A 26,793-nucleotide genomic window follows, 5' to 3' on the forward strand; every position below is an offset into this window, starting at 1 on the left:
TAGAGGAGAGCCAACAGCTGGGACCTCTAACTGAACCTTTTTGAATTTCAGAGGGATCACTGGATTGAAACTGGCCCCTGCAATGGCTTAGGTTCAGATCGAAAACAAGAAGGGGCTTATTTTCCGTTTCTGACACAGAACCATCAGATATGAACCTAAACCCAGCTCTCTCACCCTCAGACCCAAGCCTCTTGCCTGCCTATGTTTTTATTCTGTCCCCCTCATAATGGTCTAACTCTTATTTAGCATCAAATACCATCTCCTCAGTCCATCGAATTTAGGAGGAGACACTATTACTCAAACTGCTTTGAGCTCTGTATGAGGTGTGATTGGCAGTTGCCCTGCTGCCTCCGCTGGGATATTATGCTACTGGACCCATTTACCTCTTGACCCCCACTCTTAAGGAGGAAAGGGTCAATCTCCCCCTACTGTTACTGTACGCTATGGAGCTCATTACAAGGGACCTGCATGTACAAGTTGGCAGACTGATGGCAGGGGAACAAAATTTTGTGACTCATGGATCTATCCCCATCTGGCTGCCCCTCCAGCATTTAGGCAGGAGAAACCAGTCCCAGCCCACCTAATGGCCCAGTCCTTCTTACTCCATTTGAAAGACTTTGTCTTTTTGCAGCCTGTTGTGCAGTAAATGATGTGATGGTCTGGGTGACCGTGAACCCACCCCAAACGCTGGCTGCAGGGCAAAGAGTCAGGCACCTGTTTACAAACCATTCAGCAGACAGAACATCAATGGCAGCTGCTGTTCCATGACCCCATCTAGGGTGACCAGACGTCCTGATATTTAACTCTATGTCCTGCGTCGGGATGCCATTTGTCCCGATATTGTAAAGTTGCCAGGTGTCCGGCTGGTGCAGAGCTGGCAGGCTCCCTACCTGGATCCATGCAGCTCCCTGGAAGTGACGACTGTTCCCTCTGGGTCCTAGGCACAGGGACGGCCAGGGGGGCTCTGCGTGCTGCCCCCACCATGAGTGCCTGCTCCGCAGCTTCCATTTCCCAGGAACCGCGGCCAATGGGAGCTGTGGGGATGGCTCCTGCTGGTGAGGCAGTGTGCACTGCCGCCTGGCTGTGCCTCCGCCTAGGACCCAGAGGGAATTGTTGCCACTTTCGGGGAGCCGCCTGAGGTAAGCCACGCCTGGAACCTGCACCCCCCCCCCGCACCCCAACTCTCTCCCGGAGTCAGCACCCCGAACCTCTTCCCAGGTCCCCAGCTCCCTGCCCCACCCCTGAGACACCCCCCCTTGCAGTGGGGCTGGAGCTGGGGCTGTGTGCCCCTGACCAACACACGGCTTGTAGCGGGGGCCGGAGCTGGGGCCACGCGCCCCACAACCTGCGGCTTCCTAGGACTGTGCGCCCGCCTCCCTCATGACTCTGGTGGGGACTATGAGCCTGTGGCTGCCCCCCTCCTCCCACACGTGTCCCAGTATTTTATTTTTGCAATCTGGTCACCCTACACGCAACAGAGGCAACAACAACTTTTTCTATGGAGGCTGTGCAGGACCCTGTCTCCCCCTCCCTCTATATAGGATGCATCAGAAGTGTGAAGATGAGGAACCATTGCTGGGATTTTCTGGTGGGAGTTCAAGCAGTGATGCGGTGCCAGATCCAGCTTGCCTTTCTCAATCGCATATTGGCACGGGGAGCAGTGTCAGTACTGCTGACTTCAGTGGCACCCACTGCTGTGAGTCAGACAAGCAGGATTTGGCCAGAGGAGTACAGGGTAATGCTGGTTCCTCCTGCACCATGTGGTTCTCTGTCCCTCGGAGCTGCAGGTGGCGCTCTGAGTGCTCACTGCTTCTGTCTGTCTCTTTTTTTCAGGGGACTGATTGGGGAGCACTACACTGAAACCTATTACTCAGAAAATGGCACCGAGGTCACTGAGAGGCCAGACACTCAGGTATGAATCCAAGGGCTGTGCTGTATGATCTGGTGCATGTTTCTTAGAGGAGACGTACTGGGGCTGGGGGATTGCGTGGAGGCTTGGGACACTCAAAACAAATTCACTAGAACCTGTGGTGTCTCCCCCAGTCCTTTTCACAGCAAAGCAAGACATCTTGTTTGATGCTTCACATTTCCTTGGTGCTCGGTGCTATGCTATGGGTGCCTGAGATGCTATAGGTCAGGTAGGGAGCTGAGGAGGCTCAGATCCTTGTGGTAAGCACTTCCTCTTTACCACTGGATGATAGGCTGGGGCTCTGTGAACAGAGGTGGACTGAGCTGCTCATATGATCCATGACATGTTTGGGAAATGGGCACTCACCTTCTTCTCCTTCATACACCTGTGGGCACATAAGATCAGTCTAGTTGGCAGTCATCCTACTGCCTCCCATGTGCCTGCCTGCCCTCCACGTTCTGTACAACGCTGTACTCATTGGGGGGCAAGTCCACAACGAGTCCTTGCTGAAGGCTGCAGATGCTGATGTTGTCTGTAGGAGAGGGGCTGAAGGCTGCCGGGTGCTGATTGACCCACCTTCCTCCCCACGAGCAGGCCATTTGGCATTGGGTCTTTCATAGAGCCATAGACCTTAAGGCTGGAAGGGACCCTTACAGGTCAGACTGGATCAGATAACACCGGTCAGAGAACCTCACCCAGGGACTCCTGTACTGAATCCAATAGCTTCTGGCTGAGTTAGACCATAACATTACTTTGCCCTTCTCAGGCAAAGATCTCAAAGCACCAAGGAATGCATCACATTCCCTGAGAGAAGGAGCAATAATATTGTCAACCCCATGTCACAGCTAGGGAAACAAAGGCTCAGAGAGCACACAATTGCACAAGTCCCAGCTGTCTTGATAGAGCCAGGAGCAGAACCCAGTTCTTCCGACACCCCACCATAACCTCTCACTACTAGACCATGCTTCCTTTTCAGTGCATGAGTTGGCTTCCCATTAGAGAAATGGTGCCACAGAGATTAGCGGCGAACTTGCTTTCAGTGGTGAGTGGTCAGAGCAGCCCTCAGGAGCGTGAGGTTTGACTGGTGTCGGCTAATTATTCTTTCCTGCCCTGCTGGTGTTCTGGGCTAATGGTTTTAGATAATGTTTCCAAAGCGCTCTGTAAACTCTAACAGTATTGGGCAAACCCTGCACACAGCTCAGCAGGCCACCTGGGCTTTTCGTGATGGTCCGCAACGCCAGCCCTTCACTGAAGTGCTGTCAGTGCTTTAGCCCCAGCAAAGGAGATTGTTGGGAGGGTCTAGTCCTCAGCCTGCAGAGCTGGCTTACAGCTCCCCATAACCAGGGCAAACGGGAGGTAGTATAGCCCCTGTGGGCCCTCCAAATGTCAGCTAAATTTTGTGTTGCACAGCAGACACTCCCATTCTAGCATCTGCTGCACAGTGCAGATAGGGGGCCGGTGTATGGAGAACAGCTAATATGAATGAATTCCCTTCCTTCCTTCAGCAGCTCTGCAAATGCCTGGAGTGGCAAGGCTAGGGCTTCTCCCATCCCATGCCTCATTGTCCTGCCCCCCATGCCTGCTGTAGCTGCAAACCTGCCCTATGGAGCAGCAGGTAGAGAGGAACCTCTGTAGTTCTGCAGGGGAAGCTCCTGCGCCCCCTCTCCCACCTCTACCTACTATGAGGGTCAACACCCGCGCTGTTTCTTGGATGCTCCCATGCTCCCTCCCCCAGTTTGCCTGGCCTGGCCTACTCTGGGGGACTATACCTGCAAGGTTCCTTGGATGCTCCTGTGTGTCCCGCATGCTCTGTTGCTGGATTCCCTCCCCCGCCTCCCAACTCTCCCCCGTCCTTTTGTGGGGATAATGCCCACACTGTGCCTGGATCTTTTTCTTCCTGGCCCTTGCCTACACTGGGAGACAACACTCCTGCCCCTTGATAGTCTTTTCCCCTCCAGCCAGCCAGCTCTTACAGCTGGGAGTTCAGAGCATCTGATTTCTAATCCCACCCTGTGACTTTGGTCAGGTTACTTCCTCAGTCTGTGCCACATTTTCCCCATCTGTAAAATGGGGACAGCCCTGGCCTGCTTTTCCAGAGATTGTGAGGATCTGTCAATATATTATGTGCAGAATTTTGAAATGCTAAGTCTTCTTTGTGTGTGTGTGTGTGTGTGTGTGTGTGTGTGTGTATTAGCGCTGTGCTCAGGCACCATGGCAGTCAGGAGCAGTGCTGTGTTGTGTATTGTGCTGATCCAGTCAAGCCTCCAATCTGCCCATGAATGTTAGGCTGCCCATGTCACTGTAGTATACTGCTCATGTATGGTGTGGAACTGCCTGCTGTTCAGGTGTGCAGGGTTGTTGTAGCCGTCTTGGTCCCAGGTTTTTAGACAGAGTGGGTGAGATAATATCTTTTATTGGACAAACTTCTGCTGGTGAGAGAGACAAGCTTTCAGGCTTACCTGAGGTCACCTGAAGAAGAGCGCTGTATAGCTCAAAAGCTTGTCTCTCTCACCAACAGAAGTTGGTCCAATAAAAGATATTACCTCCCACACCTTGTGCTCTTCAGGTGGCAACTGGGAGCACTTGTGTTTTCTTGAAAGATCTGAAAATCACGCATGGGTAATAAATGAGGCGGGAAAGGCTTGTTTTTGCCTGGAAGAAGCTCTGTAACAGATCTCTGCTTTCCAGGATCTGTACCTTGTTAGTGACTTCTCTTCTACCCTAAGTGTCCCCAGTATGGTGCTGATTGGCTTTTGACTTCTGCTTTCTCTGCTGCAGGATCACTGCTTTTATCACGGGCATGTTCACGGACACAGTGATTCAGCGGCAAGCATCAGTACCTGCAGAGGACTCAGGTATGATCTTTGACACAGGGCACACAGAGGGGAGGGAACATCAGAAAGCAAAAAGCACCAGGGGGCCCGAGTGTGTGTTGCCCCACACTTGTGTCATTTTCAGTAGTCCAGACTGGGTATAAAATGCTGCTGTTCTGATCTGGTAGCATTTACACCCATTTGGCTGTAGTGTAAATGACTATACACAGTGCAGGTCAATAGAGACTCAGCCCCAATATGTGTCACTATGTCAGAAGAACTTGGTTATGTTGTGCAATACAGTGATGTCAAAATATATTGGTGTACTTTCAAACCAGTGTTGCCAACTCTCACAACTTTTATGGCAAACCTCTTTTCATTTGGTGTTTCTATAAAGTCCCACCCACTGGAGTCAGGTGACTTAGGGAGGCATTTCACCTTTCATTTAGGGAAAAAAGTAAGTTTGCTCCTGGTTGTGGAGAACAGCTTGAATATGTGACCCCTGAAGGCTCAAAAACCAAAAGGCAAATTCAATGAATGAAATTTTTAAAATATCATGATTTTTGTGGCCTGAGTCATAGATGTATAGATTCTAAGGCCAGAAGGGACCACTGTGATAGTCTGACCTTCTGTATCACACAGGCCATAAAACTTCCCCACAATAATTCCTAGATCAGATCTTTTAGAAAAACATCCAATCTTGATTTAAAAATTGTCATCCATCATGACCTTGGTAAATTGTTCCAATGATTAATTACTCTCACCATTAAAAACGTGTGATTTATTTCCAGTCTGAATTTGTCTAGCTTCAACTTCCAGCCATTAGTTCATGTTACACCTTTCTCTGCTAGATTGAAGAGCCCATAATTAAATATTTGTTCCCCAGGTAGGTACTTACAGACTATAATCAAGTCACCCCTTAACCTTCTCTTTCTTAAGAGTAATAGATTGAGCTCCTTTGTCTATCACTATAAGACAGGTTTTCTAATCCTTTAATCATTCTCATGGCTCTTCTCTGAACCCTCTCCAATTTATCATTATCCTTCTTGAATTGTGGGCACCAGAACTGGACACAGTATTCCAGCAGTGATTGCACCAGTGTCAAATACAGAGCTAAAATAATCTCCCTATTCTTACTCAAGATTCCCCTGTTTGTGCATCCCAGGATCGCATTAGCTCTTTTGACCACAGCATCACACTGGGAGCGTATGTTCAGCTGATTATCCCCCACGACTCCCAAATCTTTGTCAGAGTCACTGCTTCCCAGGTTAGAGTCCCCCAGCCTGTAAGAAAGGCCTATGTTCTTTGTTCACAGATGTATACATTTACATTTAGCCATATTAAAATGCATATTTTTTTTCTTGTGCCCAGTTTACTAAGTGATCTAGATCGCTCTGTATCAGTGACCTGTCCTCATTATTTATCACTGCCCCAATCTTTGTGTCATCTGCAAACTTGATCAGTGTTGAGTTTATATTTTAATAGAACAGAGAATAGTAGGACTGGAACGGAACTCAAGAGGTCTTCTAGTTTAGTCCCCTTCTCAAGTAATTAATAAAAATGTTAAATGATTTTTGAACAACTGGGGTTGGAGATACTGGAAAACAGTATTATGCTATTATAATAAGGATCTGTGACAGGGTTGGGCCAGATGGCTACAGGAGAGTAATAGAAGGCAGATATATTAGCCCCAGGCTAAGTAGGTCCCTTTTCCCTAGGTAAGGTAACAGGGAAGGTTCCAGAACAATCAGGAACCTTCTGGAGACAATTAAGACAGAAAGGCTGATTAGAACACCTGCAGCCAATCAAGAAACTGCTAGAATCAATTAAGGCAGGCTAATCAGGGCACCTGGGTTTTAAAAAGGAGCTCACTTCAGTTTGTGGTGTGTATGTGAGGAACTGGGAGCAAGAGGCACTAGGAGCTGAGAGTGAGAACACGGACTGTTGGAGGACTGAGGTGTACAGTATTATCAGACACCAGGAGGAAGGTCCTATGGTGAAAATAAAGAAGGTGTTGAGAGGAGGCCATGGGGAAGTAGCCCAGGGAGTTGTAGCTGTCGCACAGCTGTTCCAGGAGGCACTCTAGACAGCGCATTCCATAGGGCCCTGCGCTGGAACCCGGAGTAGAAGGTGGGCCTGGGTTCCCCGCAAACCTCCCAACTCCTGGTTGGACACAGGAAGAGTTGACCTGGACTGTGGGTTCATGAAAACAGCCAAACTAAGGGCTGCCGGGAAGCTCCAAGGTGAGCAAATCTGCCAGTAAGTGCAAGACCCACCAAGGTAGAGGAGGAACTTTGTCACAGATCCTAAAGTACTTTGCAACCTGTATCTATACAGGAATCACTTTCTCCAACCATTGAAATGCAGCCATCTCTGGCGTGAACACTGCCGCTGTTTTACAGTGCACAGCAGTTCAGGAGAGGAAGGGAACATGATTCTTCGATCTGTTTGTAACTGTTGGGGAATTTGGGGGAACCAAGATGAAATTAGGCCTGGACATTGTGATTGTATATGAAGTGTTTGGTCAGGAATTATTTGCCAGTCAGTGCTGACTTGGCTTTGAGCTGTATTTCTGACTCATTGGCTTTGCATGTCTGTTTCCCAGCAATGTAATCTGAGCCTTTTGGAAATGTTTGTCTTAGAGATGGGCCTGAACCAAACCCCAGATGTGGATACTCAGGATTTATAGGGGTGTGTGGTTCCAGACCTGAACTTTGCAGCTCAGATCTTTTAATTTGAAGTCTCTTTATCAATGTAAATGTAAACAAAGGCAGAGAACCCTGCTAGACTTGCTGTGACTGCCCTTCTGCACAATGACAGAGATTCATGTAATACTTGGCCCTGAAGACTGGATGTCTGAAGTAGTGATGAGACTGTCTGATTGAATCACATATGTCCAGGCAGCATGACATATCAGAAGCTGATATTCTTTTGCTACCTGAGCCCCTTGATAGAGAATTATGCTTGATCTCTAGAAATCCCAGCTTATTTCCCTGCCACTCTGTTGTTAATTATTATGTTTATTAGGGTATTGCCTAAGGACCAACGAATTTGAAAACCGCACGTTCCGGGTACTGTACGAAGTAAGAGAGACTGTCCCTGCCCTGGAGAGCTCATAGTCTGAGTAGGCAAGATAGACAATGGGGTGGGGAAAGAATTAGAGCTGGTTGAAATATGGGGGTGGGGTTGTCATGGATCCACAGGATCAGTGCTACACCCCTCTTTTTAAACAGTCCCTTGGAGGAATCCTTTGGTGTGTCAGACCCCCGAGTAGTCTCACTCTTCCTTCAGGTTAGGATACACTGCCTCACCGCCTCTGAGACTGAGCCTCTGGGCTCCAGCCCTCCTGCTTAACTCCTTAAGCTCCGCTCAGCGAGTCCAGCTGAGGGTATATCTACATGCTACAGCAGCTTAGCTCTACAGGATTCTCCCATCGGCATAGGTAATCCCCGAGAGGCTGTAGCTAGGTCTACACTACACTGTCTATTAGGGGATTTAAGTTGGCTTAACAGCACTGCTCAGAGGTGTGGATTTTTCACATCCCTGACCAATGTAGTTAAACCAATCTAATTTTCTACCATAGATCAGGCCTGAGATTCGCTCTGGGTGAAAGACTTTGACCCTCTTTAGGGATCAGTGCAGCTCAGTAGGTATTTGCAGTGGCACTAAGCAGCCTTTTGAAAACAGAGTAGGGCTTAGTATTCAGCTGGAGTTCAGCATCAGCAAGTCTTTAGGTTAGCGTCGAGAAACAAAGGTTAAGACAGAGTTCAGACTGGCCAACCCCAGGGCTCCACCCAACAAAGCTGCTGTAGACTCCATCTTGTCTCGCTATCTGTCAGTTCCAGGTGACAGCCCCTGTATCTTAGCTCTCAGCACAGCCACATGAGTCCTTTCCCCTTTGATCTCCAGCTCTGGGCATTTGCTCTGCTTCCCGGCAGAGAGGTGAGGGGAACCTCCTTCCTCTGGGCTGTAAGTCACTAGGTGTGAATGTCCCAGCCACTGGGGCTTCCATTGTCTCTTCTGGATTCTCCATTCACGTGTGTGTAGACTTTGTCTAGTTTGTTTGACTCTAGTCTCCAACCAGGCTGCTAGTGAGTCAAACCCCTCCTCTCTTGTCTTTGCCTTCAGAGCATAGCAATGCAAAGCACAGAGGGAAACTGACGCATACATAAGCATAATAAAAATATTTACAAAATTCCCACATTCCTCTCAGGAAATAAAATTAATGGTTTTGATTTTTCTAAACATTTTTTTTAGATGTCTCCCCCATCTCCTTACTTTCAATTCTTGAAAAGGGAAATGTTTTGATTTCCAGATTGCACAGGAATCCAAAATGGAGTGTCAGCTGTCTTACCTGGAGAGGGGAATGAAGGGGGCTCAAGGAGAGGAGGAGATGGAAGGGGTGATGTCTGTGAGGAGAAGGAGGAGAGAGAGTGGCAGATGATGCAGCAGGACAGGGCCCATTCTGCTGTCTGGAGCACTTCAGTAAGCTGGCAGGGAAAGCTTTGCAGGTGACCTGCTACTTCTGCCAGAGACACACATGTAGGGGGATTGCTGGCCTGGTTGATGGCAGGCAGAAGCATAATTAATTGTGCAAAAAATGTTCATTCCTACTATTTAATTGGCTGATAAATAGAGTACTGTTTTCCTCTCTTTTCCGAGCAATGGGTTCACTGAAGCTGAATCTGGTTTCTCCAGGGCCTGGTGTCCTGAGTTCTTCAGGTGCTAGTAGTTGGTTTCTCAGATTTAAGCTTTTCTGATAAACTCTGCTTATCTAGCACTTACATAGGCTAGGTCTTTAAATTTGCCAAGAAACAAACCCTCTTAATTGTCTTTTATTTGAACATCTTTCACATTTTTTCACCCTACAATAAAAAAAAAAAAGTAAAGTTGCCAAAAAACCAAGGAAGTTCTCACCTTTCACAAGAGTGTAAAAAATGCAACATTTCTATGACCCCTAGTAACCTAGACGTTGCTGGACTGGATGAGACCTGCTGTTCATCTAGTCCAGGCTTCTCTCTCTGACAGTGGCTAAGTGTTCCAGTTCTGGGATTAACTGCACCTTGGTCCCTTCTGTGGTCTGCTCAGGTCTCAGTCCTCCTGCTGTCACCTCTTTGTGGGTGGGAACCCTCATCCTTCTCCTTCCAGATTGAGGATTTAGGTTTGAAGTTATGCTTATCCCAGCAGGTCTGTTTTTAGTCCAGCGCCGGCTGTTTTGCTGTCTCCCAGGGTCTATGACAGGGTTACCAGTGACCAGCCAGCTTTCCCAGAGCACAGTTCATTTATTTAGGACAAAACCATTACAGAGAAAACAACTATCCTAAAACAATGTACTGTCCACACGTGTGCCAGCTTACTAGAGGGGTCTTTTGTCTTCCACAGGAAGACCCTGGCAGGTTCCATTCCTTCCAGCAGGGTTTGTCGTCTTGGTTACAGTCTCATGTCAGTTTTCGCATCAAAATTAGGGTCACACAGTTCAGGCTGGCCCTTTATACCAAAAGCCCATTCTTTGTCTTGTGGGCCTCTGGAACCCATTCCAAACCAGTCTATGCAGTTCTGCCCCACACCCTACCCCGGGTTTTAGTTCCTGGACAAAGCTCGGCGGTTCTCCCCGGTGGATCCAGAATATAATCCCTATATTATGACAGGTTTCAGGTAGCAGCTGTGTTAGTCTGTATCCGCAAAAAGAAAAGGAGGACTTGTGGCACCTTAGAGACTAAATTTGTTAGTCTCTAAGGTGCCACAAGTCCTCCTTTTCTTTTTGCCTATATTATGGTGTGCTCTCACCACCAGAGTGCCCCTTCCTGCCCTGGTTTCACAATGATCTGTCTCTTCCATGGTCTAGCCCCCTCAGCCAGGTCAGCTCTCAGTCAAGCCGCTTGGTTCTCATTCCATCTTCACCCAGAACTTTGCCCCAGCAGAAGCAGCCAGCCTTTTTTATCTGGCCTGCTGTACCCTGATTGGCCTCCGCCTGCTTCCAGCCCTTCCAGGTGATGGAGGACCAACTCTTGCTGGTTCTGCTTGCAGATGATCATGGGAGGCCTCTTTAGGCAATCCCGGGTGGTCTGAACTCACAGCTCTTCCCTTCCAGCAGAAGTGTTATCCAATTCCTAATAGCTAGAGACTGGTTTAAACCCAGAAGCCGGAGATTTATTGTCTTGCAAAAAAATATTTTTAACACTCACAACAACTCTGGATATTCTTGTTATTCATATCAATGTCTCTGAATTTTGATACATTCTTGTCCTCAGCAATATCCTTTGTCAATGAGTTCCCACATCTAATTACATGTTGAGTAGAAGCGTTTCCTTTTATCTGTTTTGAACTTGCCACCTTTCGATTTCATTTAATGTCCCTTGTTGTGTTATGAGGCAGGGAGAACAGATGTTCCCAATCTACCTTCTCTAGACCATTCATTATTTTATATTATTTTATTATAACCCTTCATAGCTGTCTACTTTCCAAGGTGGGTGAGGTAATATCTTTTATTGGACCAACTTCTGTAATATCCTGGGACCAATACAACTACACTGCGTACTTTCCGAGAGTATAGGAGGTGCCTATGTTTCTTACAGTGAGCATGCACAAAGCCACCTAAGTACTGACACCACCCCACAATGAATACACTGCTCAGAGCCCTAGCTCAAGTTAAAGCCCCAGAGGCCCCAAAGTAGGATTCTCAAACTAGACATTTACCTGTCTGTCTCACCACTGGGGCCTGACCCTATAAGTGTGCTCAAAGCAAATGTACAGGATCAGGCCTCGCACAAGAGAGCTGGTTCTTCTTTGAATGGAGGTCCCATGTACATTCCACTTGAGCATGCATGTGCTCCATGCTCCTGAGACTGGATGATATTTCATGGCCATGTCTGTTGTTGATCTGTGCCTGCCATCTCCTTCTCATCCCCGCATCCGAGGATGTCAGGGGCAGTGCAGGCAGACTACCTTTCCCATTCCTTTCTTTGCTTTGTAAGTTATAAATAAGACTAAGATTTTATCACAGATAAGTAAAAGTCACAGACAAGTCACAGGTAATAAACAAAAATTCATGGAGTCTGTCTATGACTATACTAAAAAATAACTGGGGTCAGGGCTAAGTAGGGGGAAGAATGGAGTCTGGGGAGGGACCCATAGGCTGAGCCCCCCACCATGGCAGAGGGCACAGCCCCGGTTCCAGTGGCTGCAGCAGGGAGCGCAGCCTCTGGGGGTGTACACACCCCGCTCTGGAGCTGGTCGCAGCTTTAGGACAGGGATGCACAGCCTTGGCTGCAGCCTCCCCCCGCCAAGCTCCGGCGACAGCCCTGGGAAGCCAGGGGGGACACATGGCCCCCACTGCAGCTGGGGCGTGCGGTCCCAGCTGCAGCTCCCAACGGAAGCCACAGGGCGGGGACGCAGTCTTGCCTCCAGCCCTGGCTTCAGCTGCTGGTCATCTCATCACAGCCCCTAGACTTGCTTGATGCACAGTCTGATGTTTCTTTGGGGTACCAAGGGCTGAATCATCTTTAGCGAGAGTCTCAGCTGGGGAGGCTAGGTGTCAGCTCCCTGACACAACCAGCCTGTCAGCCGCTCAAGCACTCTTCTCTGGGCTGCACCAGCCCTCCTGTCTTTGTCCTGCAGGTTCACAACAGGTGCACCCCAGTCCCCGAGTCCCCTTGAAACATTCCCCAGTGATATCCAACCTCCGATACTGGCTACTCTCAGAAATCCCAGATCCTTTGCCCCCAAAGGAGCAATGTACAACCACTCCTGTATCACACACAGCCCTTGTGAGCACTTGTTGTAAAACAAATTACAATTTATTTAAGGGAAGGAATAGAGATTCCACTAGAAGCAAGAAAAAGTGTTGGAAACAAATTGTTACAATATAAAACAAAATCATAAACTGTGAACTAGGGCCTATACTGTATTAACAGTTACCTTTCCTAACTAGTAAAGTAATTTCCCCCCTCGCCAGCACAGTGCAGACTGTGTCAGAGCTGGCTGGCTTCCCAGGATTCAGTCTTTCATGAAATACTCCTGCTCAACAAGATGTCTCCTCAGTGAATGAGTGCAGAGTCTTTCTTCACCCTCTGATATACTGAATCAGTCCTTTGTCTTTATTGACAGGGTGATCCCCGGTCTGTTATGTTCCTTCTCACATTCAAGTGGTTTTGATAGTTTTCCATTGACTGTTCTGGGAAGGGTTAAGGACAGACAATTGAGCCTGGCATTACATCCCCAGCTGACCGAGGAGGGGTGACAACTTCCTCCTGTTTAAATGGTCTATCACTGAGACATATGATTCCATGGTGACTAACTCTTACTCCAAGACCATAAGGCATAATTTTTGATATAGTTGCATTATTCCTTAAATATTACCTGTATGCACATCTTGCAATGATTATGAGTATTGAGAAGTTACAAGCTTTCCGTAGAGACCTCACATGCTAGGCTTTATGAATAAATAGCATGGAAGTGATGTATTGGTGTAGTGAGTTTGTCAGGTCTGAGGTAGGAGTTGCTTGTAAAGAATAATGAACCCTTTGCCAGTTGGTACCAATGGGACTCTGTCTCACATGCTGAATCAAAGGTCTGATGGAAGTCTATAAAAAGGACTGCACAAGGCTTATTAAATTTACCCATCTTCTCAAAAAGCTGTCTCACGGTAAAGATCTGGTTGATGGTGGAACAACCCAAGTCTAAGCCACATTGAATATCCTGGCCTTTGCCATGAAGTGCATTGCTGATCAGAGATGTCAACACAGAAGCAAAGACTTTTCCTGAGGCTGACAACGGCATAATAAATTTGTAGTTGCTACAGGCCTGACTGCCCTTTTTTAACAGAGGCAGAATAACCTTCCAGTCATCGGGGGGTGATATTAGTGCACCAAAATGGTCTGGAAGAGACTAGGCATCCACGGTACAACAATACTCCCATGTCTTCAGCAACTCGGCCCCCCAGGCTTGGAGCTTGCAAACATTTATGCACATGCTTATCTTTGAGTCCCTCTAATTCAAGAGGGGCCAGGGGGGAAACGGAATGGGACGGGACGGTCCTGGTAGTAAAGTTAAACGTGTGTGGGTGATGTAACAAACCCCTGGTGCCTTCTCAGACTTCAGCTTATAGACTGGGCTCTGGATCTCTTCTTGGCTGAAGGAAGGTAGCTCAACTGGAACTGTCTGCTCCTCTTCAAATGGAAGAAGGGCAACAGTAATGGACAATTGAGGAGCATCTTGAAATGATCTTCCCATCGACACAATGGATCCTGTAGACTCTGCCTGATGCTGCCATCCTCATTCTTCACTGGCCCAGCTGGTGCCTTGCATATGCCACCCAGTTGAATAAAGGGTGCGGAGATCATGCTTGGCAGCAGCCTGTTCTGCATCAGCTGCCTGAGTTGACCATCCACGTTCCTTCTCTTTCTAAAGCAATGACTTGCCCCCATTCCAAAGTTCATTCAGCCTTTGCTTTTGCTCTTGACAGACATGTCTTTGAAGACTCAAATTGTAGCATGAGTTTCTTCTTAGCACCACTTGCTCTGAGCCTTTCCCTGGCCATTTTATGTGGTGCTGAATTCTGTAAGAGGATTGGGGCTTAGGACACCCACCTTCATCAGTATCTCCCATTTGCTACTTAGGTGGCTCCTCACCTAGAGTGCTGCGTTTTGTGGATTGCATTCTTAGGTTTCCATCTCTCCCCATGCATTGTATAGGAGACTAGGTGCCAAACTCAGGCTTTGTAAATCCCATGGTGGTTCCAGTGATTTTTCTAGGTACCTCAAAGTTAGGTGTTTCAATGCTTAAGTCACTTTGTGGATCAGCCCCATCTGCCTAGGTTTCCACCTTCTCTAGAACCTGCCATGGTGAGCTCACCCCACTCCACTTCTCAAACTGACTCTTTTTTTCCCCTTTATTGGAATCAGATGCTCATCAGGCAGTCACCTGACTTTTTCCCATCTGGGCCTCTACCTGGCCCAAATAGCTGTTCTTAAAAGGTCTCTACCTCAGAACAGGGCTGGCTGGCCTCAGGCCCTGAAGGGGCAGAGCACCCTGTTACAGGGAGTTTTGCTGCCTGGGAGCTCTGACAGAGCAGAGCCATAAGTGGGGAAAACTGGGCAACTTCCCCTCTTGTGACATACCTCGCTCTGCTTCCCTTCCCCACCATATGTATCTGCTCCCATTCCTACCCCCCTCAACAATTCCTCCCCGCGACTGTTCCACCAGGCTGAGGGAGTGTCTCCAGAGTCCCCTTCCCTCCACTGTTCTTTCCTCCCAGGAAAGAACCTAGAACATCCCTTCTTCCCCATGCTGCCTGCAGCAGTGAGGAAGGGACAGCTGCTTCTGATGCTGCTGTTTCTAGGAGAAAGGGGAGGGCAGAGCAGTGCAGGAGAGTCAGAGCTGTGCAGTGGAGAATGGAGGGAGGGCTTCAGCTCTGCTTTCTAATCCAACCCACAGCAATACTCCTCCATTTCTGTCCCCATTTGAGAACAAACCTCTGAAAACCAGCAACTACAGAATTAAAGTCCATGCCAACTCCACAATGCAACCTTAACTCTGCCCTTTTTGTGCCATATCCCAGTGTGATGTGAGCATACATACTAGCACTCACCTGCTCCGGAACACTCTGGAGACAGAGCACATGAGACCTGTAGGACCCAGTCTAACATCTGTTTGCTAACGCAAAATTCAGGTTTAGGTCAAGGGAACAGGAGCTACCTACACCTGGCTGCACTCAAACACTGAGCCTGCTCCACATAAACTACCCCAGATACGCTACATGTTACCACCCCTTCACTGATGATTCTTGCTGAGACATTGCTTTCACTTATTCCTCACTAAGCCCTGGAGACCATAGACGTGTATGGTAATAGATGGATAACAATCATAGAATATCAGGGTTGGAAGGGACCTCATGAGATCATCTAGTCCAACCCCTTGCTCAAAGCAGGACCAAGCTCCATTTTTTGCCCCAGATCCCTAAATGGCCCCCTCAAGGATTGAACTCACAGCCCTAGGTTTAGCAGGCCAATGCTCAAACCACTGAGCTATCCCTCCCCCCCAAATCCCATGGCTGAAAGATCCCTGTGCACGTCTACTGACAACCCACAAAACTCAGTGCTGAAATTAGACATTCTTGATCTCTCTTGGTACACGTGTACTTCTCCTGTTATCACAGTGACAACTCTGCCAACCTGCTCCAACTACTCCCTCCACCATTCACTACAGCTATACCCGACACAGTGAACACAGCTGGAGTGTTTGCAGATAAATACTGAAATTCAGATATGTGGAACCCAACTCAAACAATTACATGTTCTCATAGTTGTTCTTGTCCACCTATTATGGCACCACCCTTACTGAGCCATTCCCAGTGGGTATTGCCAGTTACAGAGGGCAGAGTTAAGGTTGTATTACAGGGATGATGTATATTTTAATTTAGTCTTTCCTAGTTTTTGGACATTTTTTTTTTTCAATTACCATAACTCTTTATTTCCTGGCTTTCAGAGGTTTGAAAGTAGCTGAGGCATTACTGGGCAACCTTAAGTCTATTAATGAAGTTTTGGGGAAGTTAATTTAATCCTACTTTTTGCTGTCAGCCAACTAGCCAGTTTTTGATCCATGACAATACTATTGTGGATTGGATGAAACATCAGTGAAGTTGGTAGGTGGAACCACCACCCTTCATTTAAGATAGCTGTAAAAAATGATTAAGCTCCTTTATAGCAACCCCCACCCAAAACAAAGGCATATGAGAATCTGATCAGGAATTAGGATTATGTGAATGGGGGCTTTGCTAGTTATTGTCTTGGGTAAGGGTGTTGATGGAGAGGGGGAAAGAAGTACACTGAAACAAACTGAGAAGAAAACTAGACCTAGCTTGGACACACACACCCGGTGGTGGTGGCTGAAACAGGCTTGGGGGCGTAAGCAAAAAGCCATATCTCCTGTTGTTGGGTTCCCTCTGTGTTCAGAGAAACAGGACTTTGTACTTTCCTTGTAATTAAACAAAATGGCATCAAAGGCACCAAGCTCCATTGTCCACTTCTCTTCCCAACTTGAACAATCTATAAGGCCCAAATTTTTGGCTAGCTGCTCAGGCCCAAAACAGATAACAGTACTTTGCCTCTGACCCCATAGCAACGTAGCTTCATTAGTAGCCCTTTGTGAGGGACTTTGTCAAAGGCCCTTTGAAAGTCCAAATAAATTATGTCCACTAGTTTTCCATTATCCATTGCTTTATTGACACTTTTGAAGAATTCTCAGAGAGTAGTGAGAGACAATTTCTCTTTGCAGAAACCCTGGTGCTTAAATGCTCTCCTGATCTTGTAGGTGTTTTCTAATTCTATTATTGTTTCTGCCAGTTTGCCAGCCACAGATGCTCAGTATTTCACTAAATCAACTTTAGAGCCCTTTTAAAATATAGATATTACAGTGCTACCCTTAAGTTCTCCAGTAAAATAGCTGTAAGAAAATGAGAGAGTTTCACTTCCAGGAATTTTATTTCCCCATCCCTCCCCCGAACCATTGGGGGGCTCTGCATGGGTCCCAGTGCCCCTGAAGGGGATGGGAATCGCCCCTGCACAGCTCTGCCTACCCCTCACTACTGCCCTCCCAGAGATCAGGCATCTCTGTCTCCTTACGCAGTATGAATGATGTTACAGCGTGGGGGGAATGCAGGTTTGCCTTTCCTCTCTTGCACCCATGTCAGTCTTTGCTCTGCTTTGGAGGCTGGAGAACAGGAGGTTTTGTCTAGCCTTGGTGCTCAAGCAAGGCAGCTTCCAGTCCCACATGACCAGAAACACCAACCCAGGCTCTTGGCATGATTCACAAAGGGCCCAGCCTTCTGCCATTTATGTTAATGGCAAAATTCTCTGATGGCTTCCCTGGGAGTGAGTTTGGGCCCAGGACTGTCCATCTAATCATCTCAGAAATAAATCAGCCAATAAACCCTGCCTTTGGGGGGTATGCTTTGGTTGCTTGGGATTAGGTGCCTTCTAACCCCCATGGAAAACAATCCCGACTCCAAATTGAAGTGGGGGTTTCTTTCAGTTTCATCCCTGAAGGGCAGATTGTGGTACTCTTTACTCTGCTGACTGGTATCTTTCCCCATGAGTAGGGAATGGTGCGATCTGTGCAGTAGGGTGCTAGTGTGTGTGTGTGTGTGTGTGTGTGTGTGTGTGTGTAAAGGGGCAGCAGGCTTGCCGCTCCGGAACAGCAAAAAGTTGATTGCCCTATGTGTTGGAAACCAGCATCAGGGGTGGAGTGCTGGGCAGTCCAGCTAGAAGTACAAAAGTAGCAAGCTCCTGGTTTCCCCCTAGACTGTACATTCTCTGTGCTCTGGCCCTCTGACATTTCAAACTCTTCCCAGATGGTTTGCTCCCACAGATAATCTGCTTCTGCACATGTCCTAGCTTTCAATTTCTGCTCCCACCAGTCATTTCCTTGGGAGTTTGAGATTATTTCCCTTTGTGGTGGGAAAGGATAATTATACAAGAAAAGATAATGGGCCAAAGCATAAACCAGTGTAATTTAGGTCTTCCCCCTAGCACCTCACCTTGCATGCCCCACCTGGCAAGAGCTCCATGGCATGTGTCTACACAGCCACAGAAGTGAGCCTTCCAGCTCCAGTCAACATAGTAGCAGTAGCGGGGCTCACGTTAGCACTCTTAAAAATAACTGTGCAGACAGCGCTTTCAGGCTCTGAAGCCAGAGGGGGCAACGGGGGGGGGGGGGGACAGGCTTCAGTACCTGAGCTCCAACCTAAGCCGTAACTTTAAAAATAGCTGCGTAGACAGCGCTTTGGAGCACTAGCATGAGCCTCACTAGCCCAAGTGTGTCAACTTGGGCTGTATAGACGTGTCTGTGGGCTGTACAAACATATTTTTAGTCTCTCTGCCTCGACTCACCCCCACTTATGCCCTCCTTACACATCAGTTCTCAGCGTGGCTGTGACTTTCCCTGAAGGAAGGAGCATAGCAAGAAAAGCAACAACAATCACCCCCTCTTATGGAACGTAAACTCTCCGTACACCTTCCTGCTGCTCCTTGGTGTGTAAATTACAGTAATTTAGTCTCCCTTATGCGTGGATAAGTGTGTTTAAGAGAGTTAGATTCTAGGCAGGGCTAGCTTACATATCCTTACACACTGCCTCTGAGTCTGACCCATTGACTTCAGTGGAGATATTTTCCTCCCAATATAGCTAATATCAGTACTTAAGAATTGGTGATACTGCCAGTTATGCAGTATATTGGATCTTAAATAGACTCTCCTTGAAGGATAGAGCTGCAGATAGATATAAATCTCCCCACTGTATTTTCCACTGAATGCATCCGATGAAGTGAGCTGTAGCTCACGAAAGCTTATGCTCAAATAAATTTGTTAGTCTCTAAGGTGCCACAAGTACTCCTTTTCTTTTTGCGAATACAGACTAACACGGCTGCTACTCTGAAAGCTGCAGATTTGTTTCTCTGCTGTTGCTGGGAAGGACAGGTTCCTTTAACTCGTAGGTGTCAAACCTGCTTTGTAGTCTTTGCTAAATGGCTCTTTGATGTGAAAAGCCCAGATTGTCTGTCTGGTAACAGCATCAATTATCTGTGTCCATCTTTCTCAGAACAACTCTGAGACCCTAATCCTTGCAGTGTAAAATCTACAGTTTATGTCTGGGCTGATAAGCCACAAAGGCTGTCTTTGGCATCTGATATTAAAAGGTATGCAGAGCAAACACACACCAAGTGGCTTTGAAATGTGTCTCCTGCTTTTTCAGTGTCAGCTCAGAGAGAACAAGTAAAATAAGGCCTTTGCTGAGGGAGGGGAAAGCCAATATATTCTTAGAGGAAACTGTGAATAAACTAAAACGGGAGTGATTGTTGCTCACTGAATTAGTCATTCAGGAGTTAAATCGTTGTTAGTGATAGCGGCTTCCTTCCCAGGTGTATGTGCTGCTGCTATCTGGGTGCTTGGAGACCAGAATTAAAGTGGTAATGTTATGACTAAGCCAGCTCACCACCCCACTCATATCGTCCTTAGCAGCGTGAACCCAGGAAGATCTTCCCCACACAAGAAATTAAGAATCTTCAGAAAGTAACAGAACTGTAATGACTTTGTACCCTTTAGATCAGTTTCTGTGATAATGGATTGTTTCTAACATTGGATCAGCAGCCTTACCCCAGGCTACATTTTGCTAATAGTTTGTATAGTTTCATGTTTGTTTAATTTTAATCTTAGTGAAGAATGTAGAACTTGTTCCATCTTATCACTCTACTGGTACATACTGCCAGGTGGCCCACCTCACAGTCTTATCTGATTGAACCCCTGGTGCATCTAGTCTGGTCTCTCACCTCCCTTCCATACTGGATCGAACCAGTTGTGCTGGTGATCTAGTCCAGTTTTCTGCCACCGTTTCAGGTCAATATGGATACTATAGAGGTTCAGGTTCATCATTCCCCTTTCTAACTGTGCCATGGTGGTCATGGAGCAGAGCCCATCAGGAATTTCTTCCTGCCATGTGCAGTGATTTAGCTTCCACCCGAAAACATGATTCCCCTCATCATTGTCTTAGCTTCTCTGAGAACAAATCATGTGAGTGGTCAAGGAATTACCCAACTCTTTTACTCGATGCACCATTGGCGCCTCTGGCCCCTGAGGCCATGGGTCTCTCACACTTCCGTGGTGTGCAGTAGCTGTTTCACTCATTAGCTCTATATGTGCTGCCCTTTCATCAAGGGCAAAGGAGGGACCATTTTCACTGTGTCCTTCATTATCACATAACAGCCCTGGAGGCTTCCTGCTGTTAGCGCCTTCCTCCTACCTGCTTCCCCCCTCCCCCCCCCCCCCCCCCCCCCCCCGTAGCACAGTTAGTCAGGTATTATGTTCACAGTATCATGTGAAGCATCCTATGTAACATCTTTGAAGATTGCAGCTGACCTGTGAATAGCTTGTCAGCATGCAATTCTCATAGGACAGAGAAGATCTGTTTCCCCTAATTAGACCCAATGAAGTTCCAGTTATCCTGCTTTGTCCTTAATCAGACCTTCCCCTCAGCTGGCTTGGTGCTGAGATGAGGCTACTGCTCTGGGGCTGACAGATAGTTATGCTTGTCTTGCTCCATCTCCAGGGGATGGGTCTGTCTTTGCGATATGCTGGGCCTCACACTTTCTTCCCTCCAGAGTCCTTGGATGATGCTGTCCAGACCTGGTGATTTACTGCACTCAAATCTCTCCAGTTGCCCCATAACTCCCCTGCTAGAGACTTTGATCTCTGCCAAGAACATGCTCTGACTTCCTGTGACCAGTGCCCCGAAAGGGGCATTTCCCCTGTGGTGAAGTGATGAACAGTGCCCTGGCATTGCCCTTTCCCCACCTTTCTATTGCCCTCTCCTCCCATGGGGGCCCTAGATGACTCTTAGTCATGCTTCTTGCATTTATATGTAGTTGAACCCGAGATGGCCCAAGGAGATGAGCTTTGGCTCTCGATCTGGAATAATGTCAGACAAAGGTACAGGGGCAGGATTGAGATAAACCTGGCTTGGGTTTGGATTAGATGGGGATACAGTTCAATGAGCTGTTCTCATGAGATCATGGCCCAAATTGGGAAACCTCGCAAGATCAGCCATTCTTGTGGGTCTGCCACGAGGTGGGCCCCATCTGAACTGGATCTAGGAAACAGGCTCTGCTATTTGGGGATTCTCTGTGGAATCATAGCCATAGACACTGCTGTAAATCAGACTGGAGCCTCCCACACCACAACATTCACTGAGGTTTGGATTCCATCCTTTGGTTTCAGTCTCTTTGCCCTGTTGTGCATAAATGGTAAAGTGTCCTCCTTGAGGCAGGGGAGAAGAAGAGAGACCCTCCTTTCTGTGCACACACTGCTCTGTAACCTGGGACAGATGCACTGAGCTAAATGCTTGTAAATTCTAATCCCAGCTTCTTTAACTGCTCTAGTTATTTCTGTGTTCTTCACAACTCATGCGCCTACCTCAGAGGTAGCAGCTATCCTTCACCTATTTTACAGAGAATGTAACTGAGTGGCTGGGTGAATTTTCCACAAGCAGAGCTGGAAATAGACTCATAGACTTTAAGGTCAGAAGGGACCATCCTGATCACCTAGTCTGACCTTCTGCACGTCGCAGGCCACAGAATCTCACCCACCCATTTCTGTAACAGACCCCTAACCCCTGGCTGAGTTACTGAATTACTCAGATCATGGTTTAGCGACCTGCAGTTACAGAGAATTCATCATTTACACTAGACAGACACAGGGTTGTGAGGCTGCTATTGTCTCTGTGCTAATGTGCATTTTCCTTTCGTTCAAGTGGCCGCAGCTCAGGCTTGTCCCACATTCAGTCCCTGCAGGTGGCTACACTTGAGTACTTTAGTGTCTTTAGCTGCTTTACCACACTCTGATCCCAGAGCCAGGAAGGGCCAGACTGTCTTGGCATGTACGTGGCCTGCTGAAGTCCTGATTACACATATATGGATGAACTGGTAACCTCCAGGGACATGTGATGAGTGTGCTATTCCCTGGCTGAGAGAGGGGCTGCGTTCTCCCTGTAGTGTGACTCTCCCACCCTATGCTGCAGCCAGACAGCAGACAGCTGCTCAAGCGCAGTGGGTCAGTCTATGTCACTGCATTTGTTTGGAGGCAAGGAGAGAGCGGAAGACACACGCTGTAGCCTGGTGGTAGCAGAGGGGAACCTTAGCACTGATGGGATGCAAGTGCCTCGAGCCCTGGCTGAGGAGCTTCTGAACCTGCCTCTCTGGTTACCTGCATGAATGTAGTGAGCACCTTCTCTGTAGCCTGTCCGTTTCTAATATATTTGTTTTTGAGATGAGGTGACCAGAACTGCACACAATATTCAAAGTGTGGGCTTATCATGGATTTATATGGAGGCATTCCGATATTTTCTGTCTTATCTATCCTTTTCCTAATGGTTCATAACATTCTGTTCACTTTTTTGACTGCTGCTGCATAGTGAGTGAATGTTTTCAGGGAACTATCCATGATGCATTCCTTAATACAGTACATGACCTATTGTGCCTTATTTCTAATGCTTGACCTCGAAAGTTAGATGTTTTTTCCCGATTCATTCTTTTTACAGAAAAACAGGCTTTAACACAGTTTTGATAGGGGCTCAGGGATACAGTATATTTATTTTTTATTTAAATGTTTTAGAGATTCTACTAAGTTTAGCCTTAACATATTTTGTATTACATTTAAATTTCATTTAGTTTGACAAAGAAAAATGTATTACAATTTAAAATAACAAAATCAAAAAATCCTGTTTAAATTAAAAAGTTCCTCCACCCTGCAGTGAAATCAGACCACCTTTTAGTTTGTCTGAAAAACAATCTTCAAGTGCCACACGTGATTGCCACAAGCACCCTGCTCTCTGGAATGTAGCTTGGCAGCACAGGGCTGACAGGCTCTGGAGAGCAGCTCATTTTCCTATTTTCCCAAGGGAAAAGTAATCCCAAATCACTCATTTCACCTCCAGAGTATACCCCCAGAGTCTCTTAGGAGACAGCCCCATTGTGCAGTCACCCTCTCATTGGTGGCAGGGAGTGTGTCTGGGAGCAACAGGAAGGCAGGATTGTGGGGTCAGGCCCTATGGTTTTATCATTAGCCTCTATACTTGGTAACTCTGTAAAGGAATTTAAGGGACAAAGAATCCTGGCACGAAGGTTCAAAGTAGGAACTATCCTGTCCTTCCCTACTGGTCACCTATGCTACAGTGACAGGACCTGGGAATCTATTAGGGACTACCCTGCCCTGCTCGCCTCTTCCTCACATTACAGGGACAGATCCTGGCTGAATTTGGCAGGGCCAGGTTTGCTTCTTTCTCCCTAAATGGCATTTGACATGGAGAAACAGTCATTGAGAGCCCAGGCTGGCCATGAATTCAAAGCAGGGAATTCTGCTTAGATTTTCCTTCTGAAAAGATCCCAGATTGATATACATGGTCTGCCAAGGGCCAGGCTGCCATGGCCTGTAAGTGGTCTGCTGAAGTCCTGATTACACATATATGCATGAAATGTTAACCTCCAGGTAGATGTAAGGAATGTGCTGTTCCCTGGCTGAGAGAGGGGCTCTAGCCAGGTGAAAAAATGACTGCGTTCTCCTTGTAATGTGATGCTCCCACTCTACACTGCAGCCAGACAGCACCCAGCCTCTCAAGTGCAGTGGGTCAGTCTATGTCACTTCTTATGCTAAACAATCTGTTCAAATCTTGTATTTAGCAGTGACACTTTGAGTTAGTTTCCCAGACCTGAAGAAGAGCTCTGTTTAAGCTTGAAAGCTTGTTTCTCTCACCAACAGAAGTTAGTCTAATAAAAGATATTACCTCCCGCACCTTGTGTTTCCTCTGCGAATGTGTGTGAAACCCTTTCTCTGATCGGATACCGGACACCGATTCATGTTGCCCCCATCTCTTTGCAGTGGATTTTTCTGGGCCGATCAAACAGTCTATTTAATTGAGCCGTTGGGAGGTGATGATAAGGGGGAGCATGCGGTGTACCGAGCGGATCACCTGAGAGTGAAGCGTGGGACCTGCGGAGATGCCAATGTCACTTTGGAATACGACCATGAACCGAAAGTTGCTGCCGCAATGAAGTCCCATCACTGGGTAGGAAATCACCCTGTTCCTCTGTGTTGTAGTTTAATTTGTAGGAATGTAGGGCCTGATCCAAAGCCCACTGAGGTCAGTGCGAGTCTTCCCATTGACTTTGCTGGGCCTTCGATCGGGTCCCTAGCACAGTGCCTGATTGCAAAGGTTCTGCACGCACTTGCTGGGGGCCTGCAAGGAGCTGGTTGGTCGCACAGTGCCAGCTTCTCCTCCTCATTTCCAGGGGATACTGAAAGGAAGAGCACACAGACACGGGCTGAGGAGATTTCTAAAGGCTAAGGCATTTCTCACACTTCAGATACTTCACTGCCTGCTAAGTGGAGTGTCTGGCTGTGAACAATTGCTGTAGTTGTCGCTGGGATGTCAAGGCCCCAGCATTGGGTTCAGGAGGGCCAGATTCAGTTCCCTGCTGCACCACAGACTCCCTGTGTAACTTAGGTAACTGACATAGTCTGTCTTTCCCTCCCTTCCTGTCCTCTCTGACCTGGACAAATTCAGGCCTGGCTGCAAAGGCCATCCTCATTTCATTGCCGTCTCCCCTTTCCCACCATATCAAACACAGAGTGCATGTCTTTACCTTTGAGATCCTCCAAGGCTTAGCCTGACCCATTAATGACTGCTGCTTAAAGCAGCTGGTTCTGGAACCCACAAGGGGAGAGGTAATTCTTGATTTAGTCCTAAATGGAACACACAATCTGGTCCAAGGGGTAACTATAGCTGAACTTGGTAATAGCAACCATGATGTTATTATATTTTAACATCCTTTGTGTGTGTGTGGGGGGGGGGGAAGAGAAGTACCAAAGAAACTCACCACAGTTGCATTTAAACTTCAGAGAAGGGAACTACACAAAAATGAAGAAGCAAGTTAAATGGAAATTAAAAGGAACAGTCACAAGAGTGAAATGCCACAAGAGTGGAAGGGAGTCCAGGAGAGCTGGCTGTATTTCAAGGAATCCCTGTTGAGGTTACAGGGACAAACCATCCCGATGAGTCGAAAGAATAGTAAATATGGCAGGCGACCAGCTTGGCTTAATGGTGAAATCCTAGCGGATCTTAAACATAAAAAAGAAGCTTACAAGAAGTGGAAGGTTGGACATATGACCAGGGAAGAGTATAAAAATATTGCTCGGGCATGTAGGAAAGATATCAGGAGGGCCAAATCGCACCTGGAGCTGCAGCTAGCAAGAGATGTCAAGAGTAACAAGAAGGGTTTCTTCAGGTATGTTGGCAACAAGAAGAAAGCCAAGGAAAGTGTGGGCCCCTTACTGAATGAGGGAGGCAAGCTAGTGACAGAGGATGTGGAAAAAGCTAATGTACTCAATGCTTTTTTTGCCTCTGTTTTCACTAACAAGGTCAGCTCCCAGACTGCTGTGCTGGGCAACACAAAACGGGGAAGAGATGGCCAGCCCTCTGTAGAGATAGAGGTGGTTAGGGACTATTTAGAAAAGCTGGACGTGCACAAGTCCATGGGGCCGGACGAATTGCATCCGAGAGTGCTGAAGGAATTGGCGGCTGTGATTGCAGAGCCCTTGGCCATTATCTTTGAAAACTCGTGGCGAACGGGGGAAGTCCCGGATGACTGGAAAAAGGCTAATGTAGTGCCCATCTTTAAAAAAGGGAAGAAGGAGGATCCTGGGAACTACAGGCCGGTCAGCCTCACCTCAGTCCCTGGAAAAATCATGGAGCAGGTCCTCAAAGAATCAATCCTGAAGCACTTAGAGGAGAGGAAAGTGATCAGGAACAGTCAGCATGGATTCACCAAGGGAAGGTCATGCCTGACTAATCTAATCGCCTTTTATGATGAGATTACTGGTTCTGTGGATGAAGGGAAAGCAGTGGATGTATTGTTTCTTGACTTTAGCAAAGCTTTTGACACGGTCTCCCACAGCATTCTTGTCAGCAAGTTAAGGAAGTATGGGCTGGATGAATGCACTATAAGGTGGGTAGAAAGCTGGCTAGATTGTCGGGCTCAACGGGTAGTGATCAATGGCTCCATGTCTAGTTGGCAGCCGGTGTCAAGTGGAGTGCCCCAGGGGTCGGTCCTGGGGCCCGTTTTGTTCAATATCTTCATAAATGATCTGGAGGATGGTGTGGATTGCACTCTCAGCAAATTTGCGGATGATACTAAACTGGGAGGAGTGGTAGATACGCTGGAGGGGAGGGATAGGATACAGAAGGACCTAGACAAATTGGAGGATTGGGCCAAAAGAAATCTAATGAGGTTCAATAAGGATAAATGCAGGGTCCTGCACTTAGGATGGAAGAATCCAATGCACCGCTACAGACTAGGGACCGAATGGCTCGGCAGCAGTTCTGCGGAAAAGGACCTAGGGGTGACAGTGGACGAGAAGCTGGATATGAGTCAGCAGTGTGCCCTTGTTGCCAAGAAGGCCAATGGCATTTTGGGATGTATAAGTAGGGGCATAGCGAGCAGATCGAGGGACGTGATCGTTCCCCTCTATTCGACA

At 47.5% G+C, this 26,793-nt stretch overlaps 1 protein-coding gene across 3 annotated transcripts in view; it reads left to right on the forward strand.

The window, feature by feature from the left end:
• ADAM8 (ADAM metallopeptidase domain 8) overlaps positions 1-26,793 on the forward strand; it is a 109,843-nt gene that overhangs the window by 15,290 nt on the left and 67,760 nt on the right. For all 3 annotated transcript variants that reach the window (XR_006283012.1, XM_038409684.2, XM_038409685.2), the window contains exons 4-6: positions 1,834-1,912; positions 4,688-4,764; positions 24,139-24,325. Coding sequence is in view for 2 of the 3 variants with exons in the window: in XM_038409684.2 (XP_038265612.1) it covers positions 1,834-1,912; positions 4,688-4,764; positions 24,139-24,325 (343 nt within the window). In the remaining variant the exon portion in view is untranslated. The remainder of the gene's footprint in view (positions 1-1,833; positions 1,913-4,687; positions 4,765-24,138; positions 24,326-26,793) is intronic.

Source organism: Dermochelys coriacea, chromosome 7, assembly GCF_009764565.3.
Source record: "Dermochelys coriacea isolate rDerCor1 chromosome 7, rDerCor1.pri.v4, whole genome shotgun sequence".
Lineage (NCBI taxonomy): Eukaryota > Metazoa > Chordata > Testudines > Dermochelyidae > Dermochelys > Dermochelys coriacea.